Below are 20,868 nucleotides of genomic sequence, written 5' to 3'. Positions count from 1 at the left end.
GTCGCTGAGTTCCCAAAAGTTTAATTTGGTTAGACCCAATGTAAACCTTGCCTTAATCTTTTCTTGGAATTTAAGTCCTCAACTTAAAGTGTTCTCTCCTACTACAGGGCGTGAAGCACCAATTAGTCCCTTGCCAGTTGTCAATGTTCCAGCTGTCAGCCACCCCACCAAGTGCCCTTGCAGATGACCCAGTGCATATCCATGTGACAGGCCTGCCCCCATTGCAGCTGGTGACTCTGAAGGCCTCGCTGAAGGATGAGAAGGGGAATCTGTTCCGGTCCATGGCCTTCTACAGGGCTAATGAGGTTGGTGAGGTGGACCTGGAGCAGGCTCCCGCATTTGGAGGTGACTACGTGGGGGTACATCCAATGGGCCTCTTTTGGTCTCTGAAGCCTGAGAGGCCTTTCCGGAGGCTGCTCAAGCAGGATGTGATGAACAGCCCCTTTTGGGTCACGCTGGGCCTATATGACTCCATTTGTTTTCAAGATTCAGCCACTGTTCAGCCCAAGGCTAGCCAGACGGTGCAGCACTGGTTCTCAGGCCCTGGGGTGCAGAGGAAGCAGATCCGAGAAGGCCAAGGGGCCCTTTTTCTCCCTCCAGGTGAAACTAATCTTTGGTGATAGTGAAACCAGTGTTAATGTGTATTAGTTTGTTTCCACACTGCTGATAAAGGCATACCCGAAACTGGGAATGAAAAGACATTTAATTGGTCTTACACTTCCAGATGGCTGGGAAGGTCTCATAATCATTGCTGAGGGCAAAAGGCACTTCTTACATGGCAGCAACAAGACAGAATGAGGAAGAAGAAAAAGCAGAAACCCCTGATAAACCCGTCAGATCTCACGAGACTTATTCACTGTCACGAGAATAGCAGGAGAAAGACCAGCCCCCATGATTCACTTACCTCCCCCTGGGTCCCTCCCACAACACATGGGAATTCTGGGAGATACCTTCAAGTTGAGGTTTGGCTGGGGACACAGCCAAACCATATCATAATGGAAATAAAAACAACAAAAAAAAGTATCAGATTATTAGAGAGCCAGTATTTCCTATAAACTTTTAAAATTAATGTGCCTGTATGTGTCTGTGTGTATCTGTGTGTGTAATTAATTTTGTTCACCTTGTATTTTCACGGCTATTTGACCCTTTTTTCACTCTTTCTGATCCTATTTTCTTCTCTCTCTGCACCCTCAGGGGAAGGCCCTTTCCAGGAGTCATTGAATTGTTTGGGGGTATTGGGGGCCTAATAGAATTTCGGGCCAGTCTTTTGGCTTCCCATGGTTTTGCAGTGCTGGCGTTAGCATATTTTGCCTACGAAGACCTGCCTGACAAACTGCAGGAGGTGGACTTGGGATATTTCGAGGAAGCTGCCAACTTGCTACTAGCTCATCCCAAGGTATTTAAAATACTTTCCTTTTTACCTTGCAACATTACACATACACACACGCAAAGTCACCAATGTCTGCCCTCTTCTACCAACTTGTGCAGACTTGGAGACAGCACAGCTGACAGTTAAGTGGAGATATAATAGCTGCCTTGTCAATTGAGTTGATTTGTGATCAGTTTTGTGATTATTGGCACATAGAAGACAATAAATAAGTGGTGGACATGATATCATGATATGGTTATTTTTTAGTAGAAAGAAAACCAAGACATCTTTAATTTAAAGTGCTTGTAACTTTTTCATAAGTGGCTCTTCAATGCTTTACTGTTACTCATCTCAAATCATGAATTCTGGCTTGACAGGTTTTCAAACTTCAGTGATTATCTCTGCAGGGGAATAATGCTGTAATAACTCACACTGAAGAGCCCTGAAGCTAAGAACAATGCAGAAGTTCGGTACTAAACCTGAGGTACAGGATCAGGTCAGGAGTATTGGCAAAACTGATTTGACGGCATCATCTGACTAGCTGAATTAGCTCTTTAGTTAGTTTCAGAGCTAGGGGCAGAGTGAAGCATAGAGTAAATGCCCAATGCCATGATCCAGGCTAGATATAGGAATCTGAAAGGGAAGGGTCATTTTAGCACTCTTTGTCAAGTGTGTCCTTCTACCATTGAAAAATGTAGTTCATGGACCAGTGGCCACAGCATTACCTGGAAGCCTTCAGAAATGCAGAATCTCATTTTTCATCCCTGTATCAGCATGCTGCATATTAACAAGATCTGCAGGTGATTCTTAAGCACATTAGTGATTGAGAAGGACTGGAATAGTACACTAACTAGCTTCCTCTAAGAGTTAAATATCACTTGAACTAGGATCTAGTTCTCTTGAGGAGTTCCAAAGTACTAATATTTGTGCTAGTGATTAAAAAGAGAAACCCAGAAATAGATACCACAATATCAAGTATCAGGTTTGGTATTCCACTGAGTTTAACTTATTGTTTTGCAAATCAAAATGTTCAAATGTCAGCAATATCTTATGGATCAACTTAATAACGGTAAAACAATACTGGCTTACATTTGTTGAGTGACTATTTGTTAGACTCTAGGCAAGATATTTTATATGCAGTTTCATGTAACATTCACAATAGCCTTATGAAGTACCATCAACAGCAACCTCATTTTTCAGATGAGGAAGCATATTTAAAGTAATGTGTCAAAACTACATAGCCAGTAAGTGACAGAGACAATCTGATAATGTCTTTGCTCCAAACCAGGCGTCCCCAAACTACGGCCTGCAGGCTGCATGCGGCCCCCTGAGGCCATTTATCCGGCCCCTCGCTGCACTTCAGGAAGGGGCACCTCTTTCACTGGTGGTCAGTGAGAGGAGCACAGTATGTGGCGGCCCTCCAACGGTCTGAGAGACAGTGAACTGGCCCCCTGTGTAAAAAGTTTGGGGACACCTGCTCCAAACCATTAAATTACCTTTGACTTCCCCAAATGTTTCATTCTCTTCGACCCCAACCCTGAAGAGCCTTGACTCTTATCAAGTGGAGATAGGATATGTTTCCTATTTGAACATTATTAACATCTCCATCTTTAGTGTTGAGAAAACATGTAATTTTTCTAAGCTTATTTGAGTGTTTTTAAAAGATTGCCTAAAAGGAATTAAATGCCAACTAAGACGTTTTCAAATTATTTTTTTTTTTTCATTTCTCATGTAACTATTTGTGACATTAGCCTGAGGAAAATAAATCAACTGCAAAAATTCAACTTAGATTTAGATTCAGGAGATAAGCTTCAATTTCTACCTCTGCCTTTTGATAATGTTGTGGCCTTAAGCAAATCTTTTAAGTTTCTTGAATCCAGTTTGGCCATTGGAAAGACCAACTGAAATAATGTGTATATAGCACTTAGCATACAGTAAACCCTCAAAAAATCCACTTCGTTACCTTTGCCCATCTATTTTCTTCCCTCTCTTCCCAAGTCTTCAACCAATCAGCAAGTGTTTTAAGTTATACTCCTGTCTTTCTCAATACAGCACACCCTCTTCATCCTCCTTGACATTGTTTTAGCCTACTTCTCAATTTCCTACTTCCAGATACAGCCTTCCTCCTTCACTCTCTATTCATCAATCACACGGATGATTCCCGATTTTCTTGGGGGACATTTCACACTATCAGATTCTTGGGCCCACTCATACCTATGGCACAGACACTCAAAAAAACTGAGTTTCAGAAAGCTCAAAAAAAAATCAGTTTAAAAAAAATTAGATGATTCTGATGACAGGAAGTGCTGGGGGTACAATTGTGAACAAAATAAGCAAACTAGGTCTTTAAGTACTTGCTGTTCCTTGTCCAGAGTGCCCTTCCTTTCCTCCTTCATCTTTGAGACCTCTCACAACCCCTCAGCCCCCTCAGTCTATGAGAGAATTAATGATCCCCTTGTATGAGCTACTACCTTTTCTTCTTGGGCTAGGTACTACAATTCAATTATTTATTGAATCCAAGCCTTTTGTCTTTATACTCTCATTGCTTTCAAAATTAGCTGTTGAATTTATGGAGGTAATAAATACATGGGCAAAAGCTTCGTAGCTATAAAATGCTATTTAAATGTGAATTTCACTTACATAATATTTAAGAGAACCTGGGAAACACCCCCTTTTTTTTCTGGCTAGAGACAATTTTGCTCTTCAGAACGCTCTGTTCTTGTACTGCCAAGTATCACTGGTGCATTAGACTCTTTTTACCTTTACAAAACTCTGCAATTGATGAAGAGTGTTTATTTCTATTGTTTCACTTGATCCTCATAACAACCTTAAAAGGTCAGTAATAGTATCATCCCTACAAGACAATAAAGCTTAGAGAGGTTAAGTGGATAAGGTTCTCAGTCCCAGAAACTGGTAAACCTGGATGCCAGGTCTTGACCTCCTTTGACTCCTTCCATCATACTTGTTTGTTGGGACACCCAGGACAGCTCTTTCTCAGCTTGTGATCTGTAATTGATTTCCCTTTGTTTTGTGCTTCAGATCCAAAGGCCAGGGATTGGAGTGATCTCCGAGTGCAAAGGTGCCGAGATTGGCTTGGCTATGGCATGCTACCTGAAGCAGGTGGTGGCCACCGTCTGCATTAACGGGACCAACGCCAGCTTCGAAATTCCACTCAGATACGGGGATCTGGTTGTGACACCCATCCGCTCAGCTCAGGAGCGAATGCAGGTCCACGTCTCAGGAGCGAATGCAGGTCCACGTCTCCGGAGCTGTGCGCATCCGCCACTGTAAGGAAGACCCCCGAGATGAGCTCCATCAGCAGAGTGTGCTTCCTGTTGAAAAGCCCAGGGGTTGGATTCTTTTCACCGTCGGAGAGAGTGACGAATGCCTGGATAGCAAAGTGTACGCTGAGCAGGCCGTGGACCAGCTGCGGAGCCACAGCAGAAGCAGCAGGAGGATGCTGGCTTACCCCGGGGCAGGCCACCTCCTAGAGCCGCCCTATGCGCCCTTGTGTTTCGCGTCCTGGAACCCGGGCATTTCGAGGCCTTGCTCTGGGGAGGAGACCCTGCTGCTCATGCGGCAGCCCAGGAGCACACCTGCGGGGAGATCCAGAAATTCTTCAGGCAACACCTCATTAAGACCAGAAGCGAATTCTGAGCAAGGGCTGAGTGATGATGGGGTGGGCAGAGGCTGGAGTGCGGGTGGGGGGATGAGGAGGATGAGGCGAGAACGAGGTAGGGTGAGGGGGCTCGCCTAGTTTGGCTAGATCCACAGTCACCTTGAATCAACTGGAAGGAGGTAAGACACAAGCCAAAGGACTGGGCACACATTCATAGGAAGTATTTCTCATAAATTTGTACGTGTTACAAATTTTTGTAAATTGAATTCTACTTTACACAAACTAAGGCACATTATTATTTCAAAATAGTGATACCCTTGCAAACTGTTTTATTGTTTTTGTTGTTGAACAGAGTCACGTTCATTCACTCAGGCTTGAGTGCAGTGGTGAGATCATGGCTCCCTGCAGTTTTGAACTCCCAGGCTCAAGCTATCCTCTCAGCCTTCTGACTCACTGGGACTGCAGGTGTGTATTACCAAGCCTGGCTAATTTTTTTTTTTTTTTTTTTTTTTTTTTTTTTTTTTTTTTTTTTTTTAAGAGACAGGATCTCGTTAAGTTGCCCACGAGGTTGTTGAACTCCTGACCTCAAGCAATCGTCTTGCCTCTGCCTCCCAAAGTTCTGAGATTAAAGGCGTGAGCCACAACACCTGGTCCCTTGCAAACAGAATAATCTTTTATACCCCAGTAGCAATAGCTTGGGCCACTCATTGCCAATCTAGATAAATTCCCTAGAACCTCCCAGTTACTGACAGAAATATATTTTCTGTTTAAGCTATTTTGAATTGCATTTCTGACACTTGATATGAAAAGTTCTAAAACCAACATTAAGTATAATGCTTGCTGTAGATTTCCAGTAGATTCTTATTTTTTTTTTGACATAGTGATGTTTCTATTATTCCTAATATATATATTTACCGTTTTAATAAAATTGGATTTTATCAAATGCCTTTGTGGTAATTTATTAAAATTAAATGAGTTAATATTTTTAAAGCTGTTAGAACAGTGCCTGACACATAGCAATTACTATTCTAGAGTTAGCCATTATTATTTTCTTAAAGCTTTCCTTCTCAAGTCTGTTAGTGAGGTGAATTGCATTTATTAATTGACTCATTTTTCTTATGTATCTAATTTTAATAGATGAATTTCTCATTTATTAATGTGGGTTTTAAAACTTGTTTTAGAGCCAATCTGGTCATTTATGTTTTTTCAGAATTGCACCCATGCTTCCTAGAACACATTTTTCTCTTATAATTTTTGACATGGCCCCTATTATTTATATGAGTGTTTTTTCTTCTCAGCCTGATTTGTGAAATATTTCTCTTTTATTGATCTTTTCCAGGGACAGTTTTTGGTTTATTTGTTGGTCAAATTTTATTTTGCTGATTCATTGAGTTCTGATTTTTAGAAGTAAATTATTTTCTGCTGCCACTTTTGTATTTTTCTGGCTTTGTGATATGCAGTGCTCTCATTTCCTTAATTTCTTAAAAAGTTCTGATTTACTTTTTGTTCCACTTAAACCCAAGACTTATTTTGCAAAAGTACAAAGCATTATCCTGTAAATAATTTGTCATTACTAGGAGGTGGGGAGAAATGTCACTTTCCAATGAAGGAATCAGATTATCACAACCTGAACTCACTACTTAAATTTCACATCTGTAAGAGGGGTCAGTGACATTATATGTTTCAGGATGGGATGTAATGTGGGGGACCCACACTGCTTAAAACTATTCCTGACAACAGTTTCAGGAATGGTAAAACTAATCTTAGGAGGAGGCTGAGACTAACCAACCCTTTAATAATTAATTAATAATTACTATGGTATCTGTTGAACAAAGTAAATGGCCCTACAAGTTAAGAAACATTCTATGGAACAACTGCCTTGTTTCTTCAAGTAATTGCATGAAAAAAAAAAAAATGCTGGAGTTGCCTGGGGAATTCAGAACTAAAAGAGACTTGAGACATGTCAACAAAATGCCATGCACAGCCCTGGTTTGAATAAAGTAACTGTAAAAAGACATTTTGGGGATAATTTGAGAAATATGAATATGGACTGGATATTAAATGATGCTAAGGAATTATCTTGTTCTGTGTGATAATACTATCATGGTTATATAAAAATCACTATTTGAAGATGCATTCTGACATATTTAGCATAATAAAGTGATATCTGATAAAATACAATGGGAATATGGCAAAATGTGAATAAGTATTAAGTTTAGATGATGGGTATAGTCAAGTTTGTTATATTATGCTCCCTATTTTTATGTGTGACTGCAATTTTTCACAATGGAAAGTTAAAAATATATATATAATCAAGATATTTACCTTTCTGCTCCAGAAGACAAGAATATTAGTATGTATGACATCTTTTTCTCCATGGCATTCCCCATTAATTTCGGGTTTTTTAAAACAATAATAACTATGCTTTAATAGTTTCCTTGCTCTCTTTTTATTTACAGCAATAACTTCAGCATCCTCGCTCCTTCTTACAGTTCATTTTTTTTTTTTTTTTTTTTTTTTTTTTTTTTTTTTTTTATGAGACGGAGTTTCGCTCTTGTTGCCCAGGCTGGAGTGCAATGGCGCGATCTCGGCTCACCGCAACCTCCGCCTCCTGGGTTCAGGCAATTCTCCTGCCTCAGCCTCCTGAGTAGCTGGGATTACAGGCACACGCCACCATGCCCAGCTAATTTTTTGTATTTTTAGTAGAGACGGGGTTTCACTATGTTGACCGGGATGGTCTCCATCTCTCGACCTCGTGATCCACCCGCCTCGGCCTCCCAAAGTGCTGGGATTACAGGCTTGAGCCACCGCGCCCGGCCACAGTTCATTTTTTAAAAACTCTTGGCTTTACTTTTATTTTGCCATTTGTTCAAAGTACAAGCTGTTTAAAAGATTCACATCCATTTGAATCTTAGCATATCTGAAAATGTCTATATTTTGCTCTGACATGTTAATTGTAATTTTTATAGATAAAATATTTTATGTTAATAATTATTTTCCTTTAGCACTTTGGGGTGTTTTAGTTTTGTGACAATTTTTGTCAAACATAAGTTGATTCTCATAACTTTGTGGGTTTTTTCCCTTCTCTCTATCTGGAAGCTTTTTACCATTTTCTCTTTGTTCTGAAATTTCATTAAGATATGACTAAGGGCAGGTTTATTAGTACCCTTTAAATTTATTTATGGCCCATTTCAAACTGGAAACTTGTTTCTATGTTATAGTTAGAATATATGGCGCCCCTCCCAATTTCAGGTGTTGAAACTTAATGTAATGTTAATACTACTACATCACATTAAATTTCGACACCTGAAATTGTGGGGAGCTATACAAGGTAATAGTATTAACAGCTGAGGCTTTTAAGAAGCAAGGCCTCCTCTCATGTGGATGAGATTAGGGTTCTTACAAAAAGAGGCTTCACGGAGCATTTGGGCATTTTGCTTTCTGCAGTGTGAAGACGTAGGGTTGCTCCCTTCGAGGGTTCAGCAACAAGCACCATCTTGGAAACAGAGCGGCTCTCACCAGACAACTGAACCTGCTGGCACCTGGATTTTGGACTCCTAGTCTCTAAAAATGTGAGAAATACTTTTCTCTGTTTTATAAAGTACCCAGTCGTATGTATTCTGTTACAGCAGCACAAATGGACTAAGACAATCTGTCTTCAGCTTTAGGACATTTGCTTCTGTTAAGTATCTGTCCACTTCGCCTTTTCTGTTTTTTTCTGTTCCTTCCTTGGAACTCCTAGTAAGAGGATTTTGGAGCTTCTGGATTCATTCTCCGTAAATGTTAAGTTTTTCTCCTACTGTGCTCTGTACTTTCCCCTCATGCATTCTTGGAGAGTTTTCCAGTTTAACTATTCAACCCACTAACTTGTTCTTAAGCTGTATCTAATCTATTTAGCTAACCTCTTGGGCAGGCGTCCCCAAACTTTTTACGCAGGGAGCCAGTTCACTGTCCCTCAGACCGTTGGAGGGCCGCCACATACTGTGCTCCTCTCACTGACCACCAAGGAAAGAGGTGCCCCTTCCTGAAGTGGGGCGGGGGGGCCGGATAAATGGCCTCAGGGGGCCGCATGCGGCCCGCGGGCTGTAGTTTGGGGACGCTGCTTTGGGTTTTATTTTGATGAGCATTATTTTTAATTTTCATGATCCATAATTACATCTGCTGCTTAAAATCTGTTTTTATAGATATGTCTTCCTTTCTTATTCCTCCTTTTACACATGGCTTTCATGAATACATCCAGGTTCTATTGTGAGTGCTATCATTATAGTTTAAAAAACAAATGAACTGGAGTCCCCTTAGTGGGATCAGCACCATGCAGGTCTTACTTTTCAGGGATCTGATTTCAGCAGAATAAGATGCGTTTTTTTTTCAGCTTTCTTCTTTGCAAGGTGCTACTGGGATCTTGGCTCCCAGCTCTGCCTTGTAGGCTTAATTTTACCAAATGTACAGAAATTAGTTTTCAAGGTTGTCATACTTAAATCCCTCAAATGGTGAATTAATTCCACAAGTGGTGACTAGTTATTAGTTATCCCTAGATATGAGGCTCATTGGGCCAAGACCCTGAACCAGTGAAAGCTTTACCAGAGGATGGGCAGCTGTGGTGGAGCTGTGCCTGCTCACATGCACGCTTAAACCCCACAGCTGCTGAAGAACAAAAACACCTGACTGCAAGGTCCCTATAAAGGCAGAAAGAAACTTTTGGCTGTGAAGAGGGGGAATTAAAAGAGAACATATTTTGTCCAGAACTACATGTAACAAGTCTGCGTGACTTTAGTGAGTCTAGATTTATCCAATCCTGAAATACTAAAAAAAAAAAATCACTTGAAATTGAAAAAAACCTTTTTTCCTTATAGGACAATTCAACAGAGAAATTACTCTGTGTAACAGCATTAAACATCATCCCAAAGGAAGAGTTCTCTGTTCCGAAGAACTTGAAGTAAATTGATAGATGGACCATTAAGGTTAATAGGGAAATGTAAGCACATCTTTCTTTTAAAGAGAAAGAGAATGGCTTTGAGGAAAAGAGTTTTACCCTCACTCTCCCCTCCACTGATTGCATGGGTTTACTTGGCTTCTTAGGAAAGCCATAAAATGTTGCTTTTTTTATAGATGCGGACACACAGGATACAAAAACAACAAGCCAGGATGAGGACAGAGGCACCAGTTTTGGTAAGTGCAAAAGTTAATTTTCCTGGCACAGTCATTTCTAGTGTTAGAAGTGTGTGTGGTGTCACCTGGGTTTCCATGAGAAATAAAACTGTTAGGGCTCAATGGGCTAGAGAGTAAATCGAAATTCAATTTATTTTCCTTTCCAGCTCTTCGTCTATCACCAGGCTCCTATGAGTTGGGGGAGTCAGATTTGGAAAAGTATTCTCTAGGAAGAAAGTGTTTATTGAAAGCTATGATCCCACCACATACAATCGGGTCTCAAACTCTGTGGAGTCCGCCCCCCGGATATGTTTCATATCTTTCCAACCCATGTTCTCTTTGTCATTACTGCCCCTACCCTAGATCCATCATAATCTTGTTTAGCCCAACCCAATACCCTCTTAATTGATCGTCTCACTTGATTTCCTTCAGCTCATTCTACACATAGATGTAGCCCAGACAGACCCTTTAAAAATACAAATCTAATGATGCCATTCTCCTGTTTACTGAAGGCTTCCTGTTTACTGAGGGCTTCTTACCACTTTAGGATAATTTCAGAGTCTGTAACAAATCCTCCAAGATCTCTGATCTTCAGTATCATTAAATGTCTCTTCCCCATTCACTCACCAGCGGATCTTCTTCCCAGGTATAAAGCTCTCTCCTGCCCTAGGGCTTTTGTATGTGCTATTCCCTTGGTCTCGTATGCTTTCCCTTATGGTTTCTGTCTCATTACTTTCTTATTCTAAATAGCCCGGCATATATATCACTTCTTTAGTGAAGCCTTACCTGATAACTCTGTCTTCCCTGTCTAAATCAGGAGTCCCTTAAAAGCATTTAATTATGTATTAAATATTTTATGTGTGTGCTTCTTTTCTTCCACACAACTCTAAGCTTTGTAGGGGTAAGAAATAGGTCTGTTTTGTTGTGTACCTCCAGCTCTTCACATGATCTTATCATATAATAGATGCTCATTAAGTACTTATTGAATAAATGAATGCATGTATCAATCCTGGAACAATCTGAATCATGGATGAGGATGTGAGCAAGAGATTTGATATTTATTACAAAATCCCTAGAGTAGTATAGGGGATGACAGTAGATGACATACTAGTTCTAGTACATATCTTGAATTTAACAGAGCGGGAGTAGTATAATGACCATAATATAACCTACTTCTTAAAACAAACTTGGGCAAGCTGGTATTTGATGTGTTTATCTCTAAGACATTGAACACTTTTGAGAGGTTCTGGCAGTTGGATGTGATAAGGAGTCTAATCAGTTTTTTGAAACAAAAATGCCTCTTATGGTTCTTTCACTCTTTACATCATCCCAGTGATCACTTCTGTCTTGCATTGTAAGGACAGGATTTAGTCTGCTTGCATTCTCTGATTCAGTACAGAACACACAGTCTTTCCTGAAGGGTTGTAGATTCAGCTACACATAGCCCAACTGTCTATCACAGCCTGATAGGGAGAGCTTCAGAACTTACCAAGAGAGGCACCCACATGTTTAGCTGGTAAGTGCAATTTCCTCACCCTTGTTAGTCCTGCATCTAAATGTATTCATCTCTCAGCTATCTTCAGGTTCCACTAACATCCTCTTGATTAGCAAATGAGTCACAGTCTCCCTTCAGCCAAAGTAGGAAGAAATCTGGCATCTATTCATGTATGACAGAAATGTTAACTAAGTGATTTTTCTCTGTGCCAGGTCATGTTCTTGGTGCGGAATAAAAGAAGAAATGAAAGACATCATAGATAAACATGGGGGCTAACAGCCTCATGAGGTTGCTTATGTCAGTACACCTGGCTAGCCTTTTTGTTTTTATTTCTTCCCCAGCTTCCCTCTTTCAATGAGTCAGACTTCCTCATGCACCTGTGGGCTTTCCTTAAAAAGAGAAAAGTTTACTAGAGAATTCATTCTCTGAGGCTACAGTCACCACTTGTCCTATTTGGACAGAGGGCTTTGTCCTTGGCAGAAGACACACATGGAGGAGTCTCTAGCTTGAAGAATTTCGAAGGACAAACTTGAAAGACCAGTGTGAGGCCTGTGAAGTGTCTTGGGGCTAAATAGGAAGCAACGCTAAAGTTGCCATGCCATAGTAAGGAGTCAGACTGGCTCAGGGATTCCAGGGGTGTGAGTCCAGAGATGCCCCTTAGCTCTAAGTACACAAGAGTGGTGTCTTGGCATGGCTCAGTCATGTGCCAACATCTCCCAAGTCCAAGGCCAGGAAAATGGAGTTTGTGGCCAAAGCTCCTAGAATACTACAGATAGGTCCCTTTAAAATCAAAACTAGAGGCTGGGCGTGGTGGCTCAGGCCTGTAATCCCAGCACTTTGGGAAGCTGAGGTGGGCTGATCACGAGGTCAGGAGTTCAAGACTAGCCTGGCCAATATAGTGAAACCCTGTCTCTACTAAAAACACAAACATTAACCGGGTATGGTGGTACATGCCTGTAGTCCCAGCTACTCAGGAGGCTGAGGCAGAATTGCTTGAACCCGGGAGGCAGAGGTTGCAGTGAGCTGAGATCATGCCAGTGCATTTCTGCCTGGGAAACAGAGCAAGACTCTGTCTCAAGAAAACCCAAAAAACATTATTTAAAAAAAAAAAAACTAGGAGAGTAGAAAGATAACATGACTCACTCTGCCAACTTATGTTCTTAAAATGCTAGCTGGTAGCCAGATCCACTGTGACAAGAAATGGGTAATGTAAAAGCAATTTAGACTGCCAGCATTTTTCTAGCGTGTCTTATGAACAATCAAATAAAACGAATCCCTCATTGCTTCTTTTTTAAAAATCCTAAAACATGTTTAGAAGAAAGTCATTCTGAAATTACGTGACATTACATGTAGGTAGCTTATACAGGATAGGAGAGCTCGGAGCCTACCAATGATTCCTTCTCACTATTTCCTTTTCTTCCAGTAGTATCCCTTAAGCCAGATAAGTAGGTCTATTGCACTGAAAACCTATGAAAAGATGTGGACTTGGTTCAAAGGCATATCTAGATGAAGTGCACATAATAAAATCTGGAGTTGGGCAGACCTGGGTGTTAATATCACTGCTGACATGTATAGTATACTTTGTCTCTGTCACAGCCTCACCAGGCTCACTTTTGAGAATAGATTGTTTGTCAAACTTCACAGCTCAGCACCTGGGATGAATAGATCCTTAAATATTCTTTGTTCCTTGTCCCCCTCCCAACTGTGGTCAGATATCACCCAGAAGATGTGTGTGACCATTGTACGTGTTTAGGTAAGCTTAGGCCAGAATGAGGTGGGGGATTATGAAAAATGTTAGCAGAAGTAACTTTTGTTATTAAAAACTATGTCTAACTTTTATTGACAACTCAGAAGTATCTATGGGTAGCCTCAAGGTAGAGGAGCATGCTAGGGATCCAGAATGTTTGAGTAGCTTACTAATTTAAAGAATTTTATTTGCCTAAAAGCTCACACAGTGTCACACACACATGAAATTCTCTGTTGTGCCCCCATTAGAATTTATTTCAGCAGACATGGAACTGAACAGTGTAAACACTTGAGTTAACTTCGTCAAGACTTTTCAAATACCTTTGTCCAGTGGATGAAGGTTAAAACAAAAGACATGAGCCAGAATACATTTTGTGATAACTTTCTCTTCTCTTTAGAAAAAAAAAATATGTACAAAAAAAGCTAAGAAGAGCCAAAATGGAAGTGTCAAGAAAACATTCTGATAGGTACAGACAAAAGAGCTCCCTCTCTCAAAGGAGTTACATATTAGTTTTCACCATGCTAGAAAAATGAGATGCAGTTAAAATTCTAGAATAATTAAAAGCCACAAAGTGAAGCTGTTGTTTTTGGGCCCTATGTTGTAGATTCTCTGATTCCCTTTCTGTCAAATAATACTGTGCAAACTGTAAAATACTCATTTTCATATAAAGTCCATACAATATGATATACAAAACTGTTGAGTTGACAGGGGAGGCTGATGTTGGCTGCTTTTTGGAAAAAAGGCGGCAGTGACACCTGCCTGCCAAAGGACATTCCAGAAAGATCTTGAGTTCTTTAGTAGAGGCCATTATCTAGGAAAGAATCATATAACCCCAAATACCCTCCAAATCCAGGATTCTCTGACAATTTTTTGTGTAACTAGGTGACTTTGTTAATATATTACTTTAAACTGTGAACGTAACAACTTGTTCAAAGATCAGAATGCAACATTCTTTTTAGAAACAATTTTTTTTCTACAATTGACTTTGAGATTTGTTACTAACCAACATTGCTCTTCCTGTCGCTCAAAAGTTGGCCTTTCATTAAAATTCAAAAATTCTGGAGGAGGCAGAAACTATAGTAATAAAAGTTTAAAGTGAACTGTTGTATTTACTTCTGTGTTTATAAAACTGAGAAAAGAAGATTTGTGTACAAATATCACAAAACAACATCAACCATTGAATAAATGTGGTTCTTCGATGCACACTTGAACAAGAAAATTTTGTTGGTTTTAAAATTCTGGCATAAATATATTAAAGCTGACCAAAAAAAAAAAAAAATCAGGGCAAGCTACATCACTTCCTCATACAAAAAAATGTACAAAACATTAGCTTCTAACTAGATAAACATAATATTTGTCATCACAGTTTGACGTTGAGCAACTGTGTGTTTTGAAGAATAGAATTGGAAGGTGATTTTTAAAAACGGCTTGTACCACGTCAGTCATCTCAGGTAACTTCGGTCATGGAGGCAGAGTGATTCTGTGGAGCAAACAAAGCAGATACAATCTGAGATTGGGTTGCGTGACACGTGCACACTCACTTGTCTCTAAACATTCCCTTGTTTTGTCTCCTTAAGTGTGCACAGGCTGTTCCCTTCCCTTAATATGCTCTTCCAAGGTTCCTCAAATTTTCTTACCTCGTTTATTAAAACTTCCCTGATTTTTCGTCCAAAATAGGATAATTTTTCACCTTTTTGTTTTTGTTTTTGTTTTTTGTTTTTGAGACAGGGTTCACTCTGTCGCCCAGGCTGGAGTGCAGCCTTGACCTGCTGGGCTCGAGTGATCCTCCTTTCTCAGCCTCCCTCCCGAGTAGCAAGGACATTGGGTGCATGCCACCATGCCTGGCTAACTTTTACATTTTTCGTAGAGACAGTGTCTCACTATATTTCCCAGGCTGGTCTCAAATTCCTGGGCTCAACTGATCTTCCTGTCTTGGCCTCACAAAGTACTGGGATTATAGGCACAAGCTACTATGGAGGGCATCCTCACCTAAACTTGCTCTCAATATAATTCTGTCTTACACTTCAGTATTTTCTAATATAAACATTTAAGGACCTCAGAGTAACTTAGCATCCTACACATTTTTCATGTAATGCTTTTAATATGAAACATTTCCAGTTTTTAAAAACTTTCTATGTTTTATCCTTTGAGTCATGAGTTACATAAAAGTGAGTTTAATATTTCAAATGTATAGACATTTTTGGGTTAACTTTTTTTTTGTCTAGAGAAAATGTGGTTTACATAATACAGATCCATTAAAATGTTTTTTCTTCAGACTTGTATCTGAGCCTTGTACATGATGCATTTTCATAATGTTTCATGTATTTTGAGAAGGGTTACATATAATGCACATCAGATTAACCTTATTGATCATGTGTATCCTTACTATTTTTGCTTATTAATAAGAAATGTATTACAATCTCCCATGACTGAGGATTCATTCATTTTCCTTGTAATTATGTCAAATGCTTTTTTTGTCACTGGCTTGCTTTTAATTAGTTTTAACTATTAAGCTTCTATGCATGTAATCAACCAGGTGAGGGTGGATATTTAGGTTCTTCTTTCAAGTGAAATGCGCTCTTCACTGTTGACAAGGTTATTTCTGAGTTTTGCAAAAATTCTCTTTCCATGTTTTCCCTGCCATTGTTCCTCTATTCAATCTTGGCTGCCACAATCAGACAGAGGCTCAAGGATACTTTTTTCTTGCATTGGTAATATAATAGAAACTTTAGCAGCAGATAGTAACTGTTACAGGTCCATCAAATAGAAGCATTCAATTTTTAAAACTACATGTAACCTCCCACTTCTTGCAGTCCCAAGGACTTGTCTTGTATTTGAACTTAAAACTCAATGCTTTGGGTCTATGAAATTATTAAATACTTTAATAAATTGCGTCTTTGATCTAATTATTATGGCTTTCCTGATTCCTGTTTTGAGAACACTGGGGATTTACATTATCTTCTTTAGAGCTCAGATACACATTTTAGAAATAGAGTATTTTGTATTTTTCAAGGTACTTTTGTCTGAAATCTTTGTGTAAACTCAGGTTTGGTGCATTTTTTTCCTAAGGCAAAAATATCCTTTTACTTCTATAATATGCTTTCTATTTGAATAGAACATTAAATTTGTCAATATTTCTATGTGACAAGAATGCAACTGAACAACACTCAGCTGATTGCTTATGTACATTGTGAGCCTGGGGGTGTAGAACACGGATGATTAAGAGTTGCTTCTTTTGGGATTCCAATAACTTTATAGAATCATAAAGTAATACTTTGAAAAACTTGACTATTTTTGTTTGATAATTGTTTACTTTTTGGTTTCTTTATGGTATTTGAGAAAGATTTTAGAAAATGCACCCTGTCTCAATCAGCTATACCAAGGGGAATCACAGAAGGCAGATAGTCCAATTTGAGTTAATGTTTTAGAGAGGACCAGAGCACTGTGGCTCTGAGGGCTCCATGTGGCACAGGGAAAAGAATGTCTCGGGGGAAAGGGAAAGAGGGTGACAGGTGCTCTCCCCATTCGGTCTTCCCCTTAAGATACTTTGAATGGTGGGATGCATTTCATGTGTTTAAATGTGTGTTCTGAAAAGAGGTTCTAATCTCTGATCCCAGAAATCCACTTCCTGGGAAGATGGTTCCATTCCAAAAATTACGAAGATGTTGTTTCTGTAGAAACCATAGCTGTTGGAGTTGCAAGGGAAGTTCTTGCCCACAGGGGATATTTATTTTGAAAGAACTGTAGCTCAGGCCCAATATACCAGCCCCCTATAGCATGTTTTCATATTCCATGCTGGGAATTGTGGCTCTCAAAAAAGGAATTTTCATTGAATGAAATCACAGACTGTCTCGTGTAGGAGAACGAGCAGCGCCTTTAGAATTGGATGGGTCTTCGTTTAATTTTGACTGGGTGATATTGGGCATATTACTTAAACCTGGTACCTTACTTTCTTCATCTTTAAGGTAGGATATAATAAAACCAATGCAGTATTGTGAATATTAAATGAGATGACTCTCAATCAATGCTAGTTCTCTTTTCTTGACCAACAAATAAAGGGTGTATCTTTCTAACTAGACATGTGGAAACATTTAATACTAAAAGCAGATGGTTGTAGACTTGAATTTTTCACGATTGGTATGGATAGCATAATGTGAGAGGCAATACTTTGCTTTAGCTTTCTGTAGCTTCGTTCTGGCTAGCCTGCAGATGTCCTGCTCATCATCTCTCATAAATCTCTGCTTTGCCTGGATGTTCAATTAGTGACTATGGTTAAGTTTGAGGTTCTCGGTTTTGGCTAAAGTGACTACTTTAGGTTTTGGGACAAGTTTGTATTCATTCATGAACATTTCACACCTTGTGATGGCAGAAAATATGGTGAATAAGACATGGTTTATAGGGTCCTGATTGTCAAAGAGCCCCAAGTCTTTGGAGGAGGCAGACATGAGGGAACACTTGGCTTTAATTAAGAGTGACAATCACATGAGAGGCCTGGAAGGACCTTTGGCCCAAGTGTGGCATTCAGGCAAGGCCTGAGATTGTATCCATATGTGGTAATAACCATTGCCACAAAGATCTATTGATGGGCTTCAGAGAAGTTCAGCTACAACCTGTAAACAATGAGTAAGTATCTATTTCAAGAATACTTTATCTAGCTTGTGAATAGCAATTTTTGAAACTCTGTTTAGCACTTCATTTTTGAATTTAAGTAGAATCCTCCAAAATAGAGCCTGGACATCTCTAGGTCTGATCAACAATCAATGGTCCTGAGAACGAAGAGAGAAAAAGTTGGGGACAGAGTCAGACAGAGGTCATGTTTGAGCAGTGCTGGGCAGAAGGATGGGGTGTGCAAAAGGGATATTCTTGTATCAGGATATTCAGGGGACAGCATTTACAAGGACACAGACTGACATGTCTGTGGAACTCAGCAAATATTTTCTGTTTCTTTTTAAAGTTCATTTGTTGTCATTTTACCCCACCCCCACCCCCACCCCCACGCCCACCCCCACCCCCACGCCCACCCCCATGCCCACCAATAGAGACCCTCGCTGACTTTACTAAATGCAAGGATTGTAATTAGGGAACAAAAGTTAGAAAGACTCTATTTCCCCATTTCATTGCAAGGTATAGCTATTTAGCTAATTTGATATTTAACTGGTAGCAACAGGCTGTATATAAATCATCCAGAAATGTTTTTGATAACATTGTATTTCTAGACCAAGTCAAAATGTTTGCCTTAATACAAGTTAAGGAAAAACAAACAAAACAGCAATACTTGGTACTGTGTTAAGGGTGAACGTTAAATATTTTCCCAAAATGGAGATATGGATATAAGCTTTCTTGTTCTCACCCCCGCCCACCTGGTTCATTAATAATATTAGAAAAATTTAATTAAAGGTAAAAAGGCATAGGGTATTGAGACCAGCCTGACCAACATGGCAAAAACCTCTCTCTACTAAAAATTCAAAAAATTAGCTGGGCGTCGTGGCACACACCTGTAGCCCCAGCTACTTCGTAGGCTGAGGCGGGGGAATCGCTTGAACCGGAAAAGTGGAGGTTGCAGTGAGTGAGCCGAGTTCACACCACTGCACTCCAGTCTGGGCAACAGAGCGAGACTCCATCTCAGTGAAACAAACAAAAAGCATAGGGTAGTTTGTCTTAGAGAGATGTGATAGTTAATAATCTTTAAATAATGAAAATATTATATTACACTGATACGAAGTACATAATAATCCAAAGGGAAATGAGCTGCTTTTCCCTTACATCTTCTATAAAAATGGCTGAGTAGGAAAATGCCAAATACAAACAAGATTACAAGATAAATAGACTATTACAGAAAATAAATACTATAGCCAGGCTCAGCTACCTGGAAAAGATGACATGCTAATGAAAACCATATTATTAGTTGTTCCCTATCTGCTTAAAAAACTCCTACTCATCCCAGCTTTCCCACTTGCTACCTATAGGGCCTTGTGCAGGTAATCTACCATCACTCTCTTCAGGTTTGTTCGTTTTGTTTTGTCTTGAGACAGAGTCTCACTTTATCACCCATGCTAGAGTGCAGTGGTGGGATCACAGCTCACTGTAGGCTTAATCTCCCAGGCTCAAGCACTCCTCCCACCTCAACCTCCTGGGACCCCAGGCATGTGCTACTATGCCCAGCTAATTTTTGTATTTTTTTTAGTAGAGGTAGGGTTTCACTATGTTGCCCAGTGTGGTCTCAAACTCCTGGGCTCAAGTGATCTGCCTGCCTTGGTCTCCCAAAGTGCTGGGATTATAGGCATGAGCCACCATGCTCAGCCTGTCTTCTGTATTATCTTTACCTGTGAAATGCAAATTACAGAATCTTTTCAACAGGATGGTTGTTCAAGTAATAATATATTTGTAAAACACCTAACAATTGTCCTGGGCAAAATTAAGTGCTTCATATCATCTGTCCAGGCTCCTTTCTGTTGGCAAGTCTTCTTCCTGGTTTCCCTGTCTTCTCAGAGAGAGTAGACTTTTTCCCCTTCATTTGTATTCACGCAGCACTTTGTGGACTGATTCAGCATGTCATATTATGACTGCCTATTTATAGGCACCTTTTCTGATCATCTGTGAATTAATTAATTATTCATTTATTCATTCATCCATTTAGTAGAGATGGGGACTTGTTACATTGACCAGGTTGGTCTCCAACTCTTGGCTTCAAGCAATCCTCCCACCTTGGCCTCCAAAAGTGCTAGGATTATAGGTGTGAGCCACTGTGCCTGCCTCTCATCTGTGCTATTTGAGGGCAAGGACTATATCCAATTATTTTTTGTATCCCTGGTATGATACAGTTTCTGTTGCATAAAATGGATCAGAAAGTATTGTTGCATGAATTTTTGTCACAAAAACAGTTTCTAAGGGACATTTAGTAGCCTTGTTAAATGTGCCCCCAGCTTACATCACTTTGTATAATGCAAGCTTTTTCTTTCCAAATATTGTCCTAGTTATTAAGTCAAATTGGTTTTCCATATGATTAGTCCAAATTTCATAAATGATATTATGTTATAGGTCAAAGTATCCTGAAACAGCTGGGGTTTATGTGAGACATGGCTAAGAACTCTAAGGATTCAAGATTGCCAACCCCCAGAATAAATACAAGAATAATTTAGAGGAAAGAGTGAAGACTGCCTTTCATGAGGGCCTTTACAATAAATGAATCAGATTCTCATGAGGCTGGGTAGATTGAGTGGGATCAATGGATTGATACTGACCACGCAAAGTGTTCAGCCTGTGGGTTGGGTTGGCTAAAACTGCTTTACCATACCTGTGCACTTAAGGTTTCCAGAGGGCTTTCTATCCTTGGGAAAGCCATTAGGGGTACTCCACGGGGATCCTCAGGTTTGGGTTTGGAAGGAGATCCTTGTGTTCCTTTAAAGTTATGAACCACACACATTCCCTGCAGGATGAGGGTGAAAAAAGGATGGGGTCAGACTGCAGCCATCAATGCCTGGCCTTTCCCC

The 20,868-nt window shown here is 39.9% G+C and overlaps 2 protein-coding genes across 4 annotated transcripts in view; one reads left to right on the top strand and one right to left on the bottom strand.

Moving 5' to 3' along the window:
* The window catches only part of LOC104653227 (acyl-coenzyme A amino acid N-acyltransferase 1-like), a 125,271-nt gene that overhangs the window by 25,938 nt on the left and 78,465 nt on the right, over nt 1–20,868 (top strand). Inside the window, 7 exon segments of the mRNA XM_074395108.1 lie at nt 108–616; nt 1,201–1,396; nt 4,409–4,628; nt 4,666–4,914; nt 4,917–5,453; nt 8,436–8,560; nt 10,098–10,157. Coding sequence (XP_074251209.1) covers nt 108–616; nt 1,201–1,396; nt 4,409–4,628; nt 4,666–4,914; nt 4,917–5,026 — 1,284 coding nt within the window. The 3' untranslated portion in view covers nt 5,027–5,453; nt 8,436–8,560; nt 10,098–10,157.
* PLPPR1 (phospholipid phosphatase related 1) overlaps nt 13,744–20,868 on the bottom strand; it is a 464,080-nt gene continuing 456,955 nt past the window's right edge. For all 3 annotated transcript variants that reach the window (XM_074395106.1, XM_003940093.2, XM_074395107.1), the window contains 2 exons: nt 20,673–20,804; nt 13,744–14,858 (listed from right to left, as the gene is read on the bottom strand). In XM_074395106.1, the coding sequence (XP_074251207.1) occupies nt 14,826–14,858; nt 20,673–20,804 (165 nt within the window). In that variant the 3' untranslated portion in view covers nt 13,744–14,825. The remainder of the gene's footprint in view (nt 14,859–20,672; nt 20,805–20,868) is intronic.

This window comes from Saimiri boliviensis, chromosome 2 (assembly GCF_048565385.1).
Source record: "Saimiri boliviensis isolate mSaiBol1 chromosome 2, mSaiBol1.pri, whole genome shotgun sequence".
In the NCBI taxonomy this organism is placed as follows: Eukaryota; Metazoa; Chordata; class Mammalia; order Primates; family Cebidae; genus Saimiri; species Saimiri boliviensis.
Note: the sequence above shows the minus strand (reverse complement) of the source record. Positions and strands in the feature narration are given on the sequence as shown.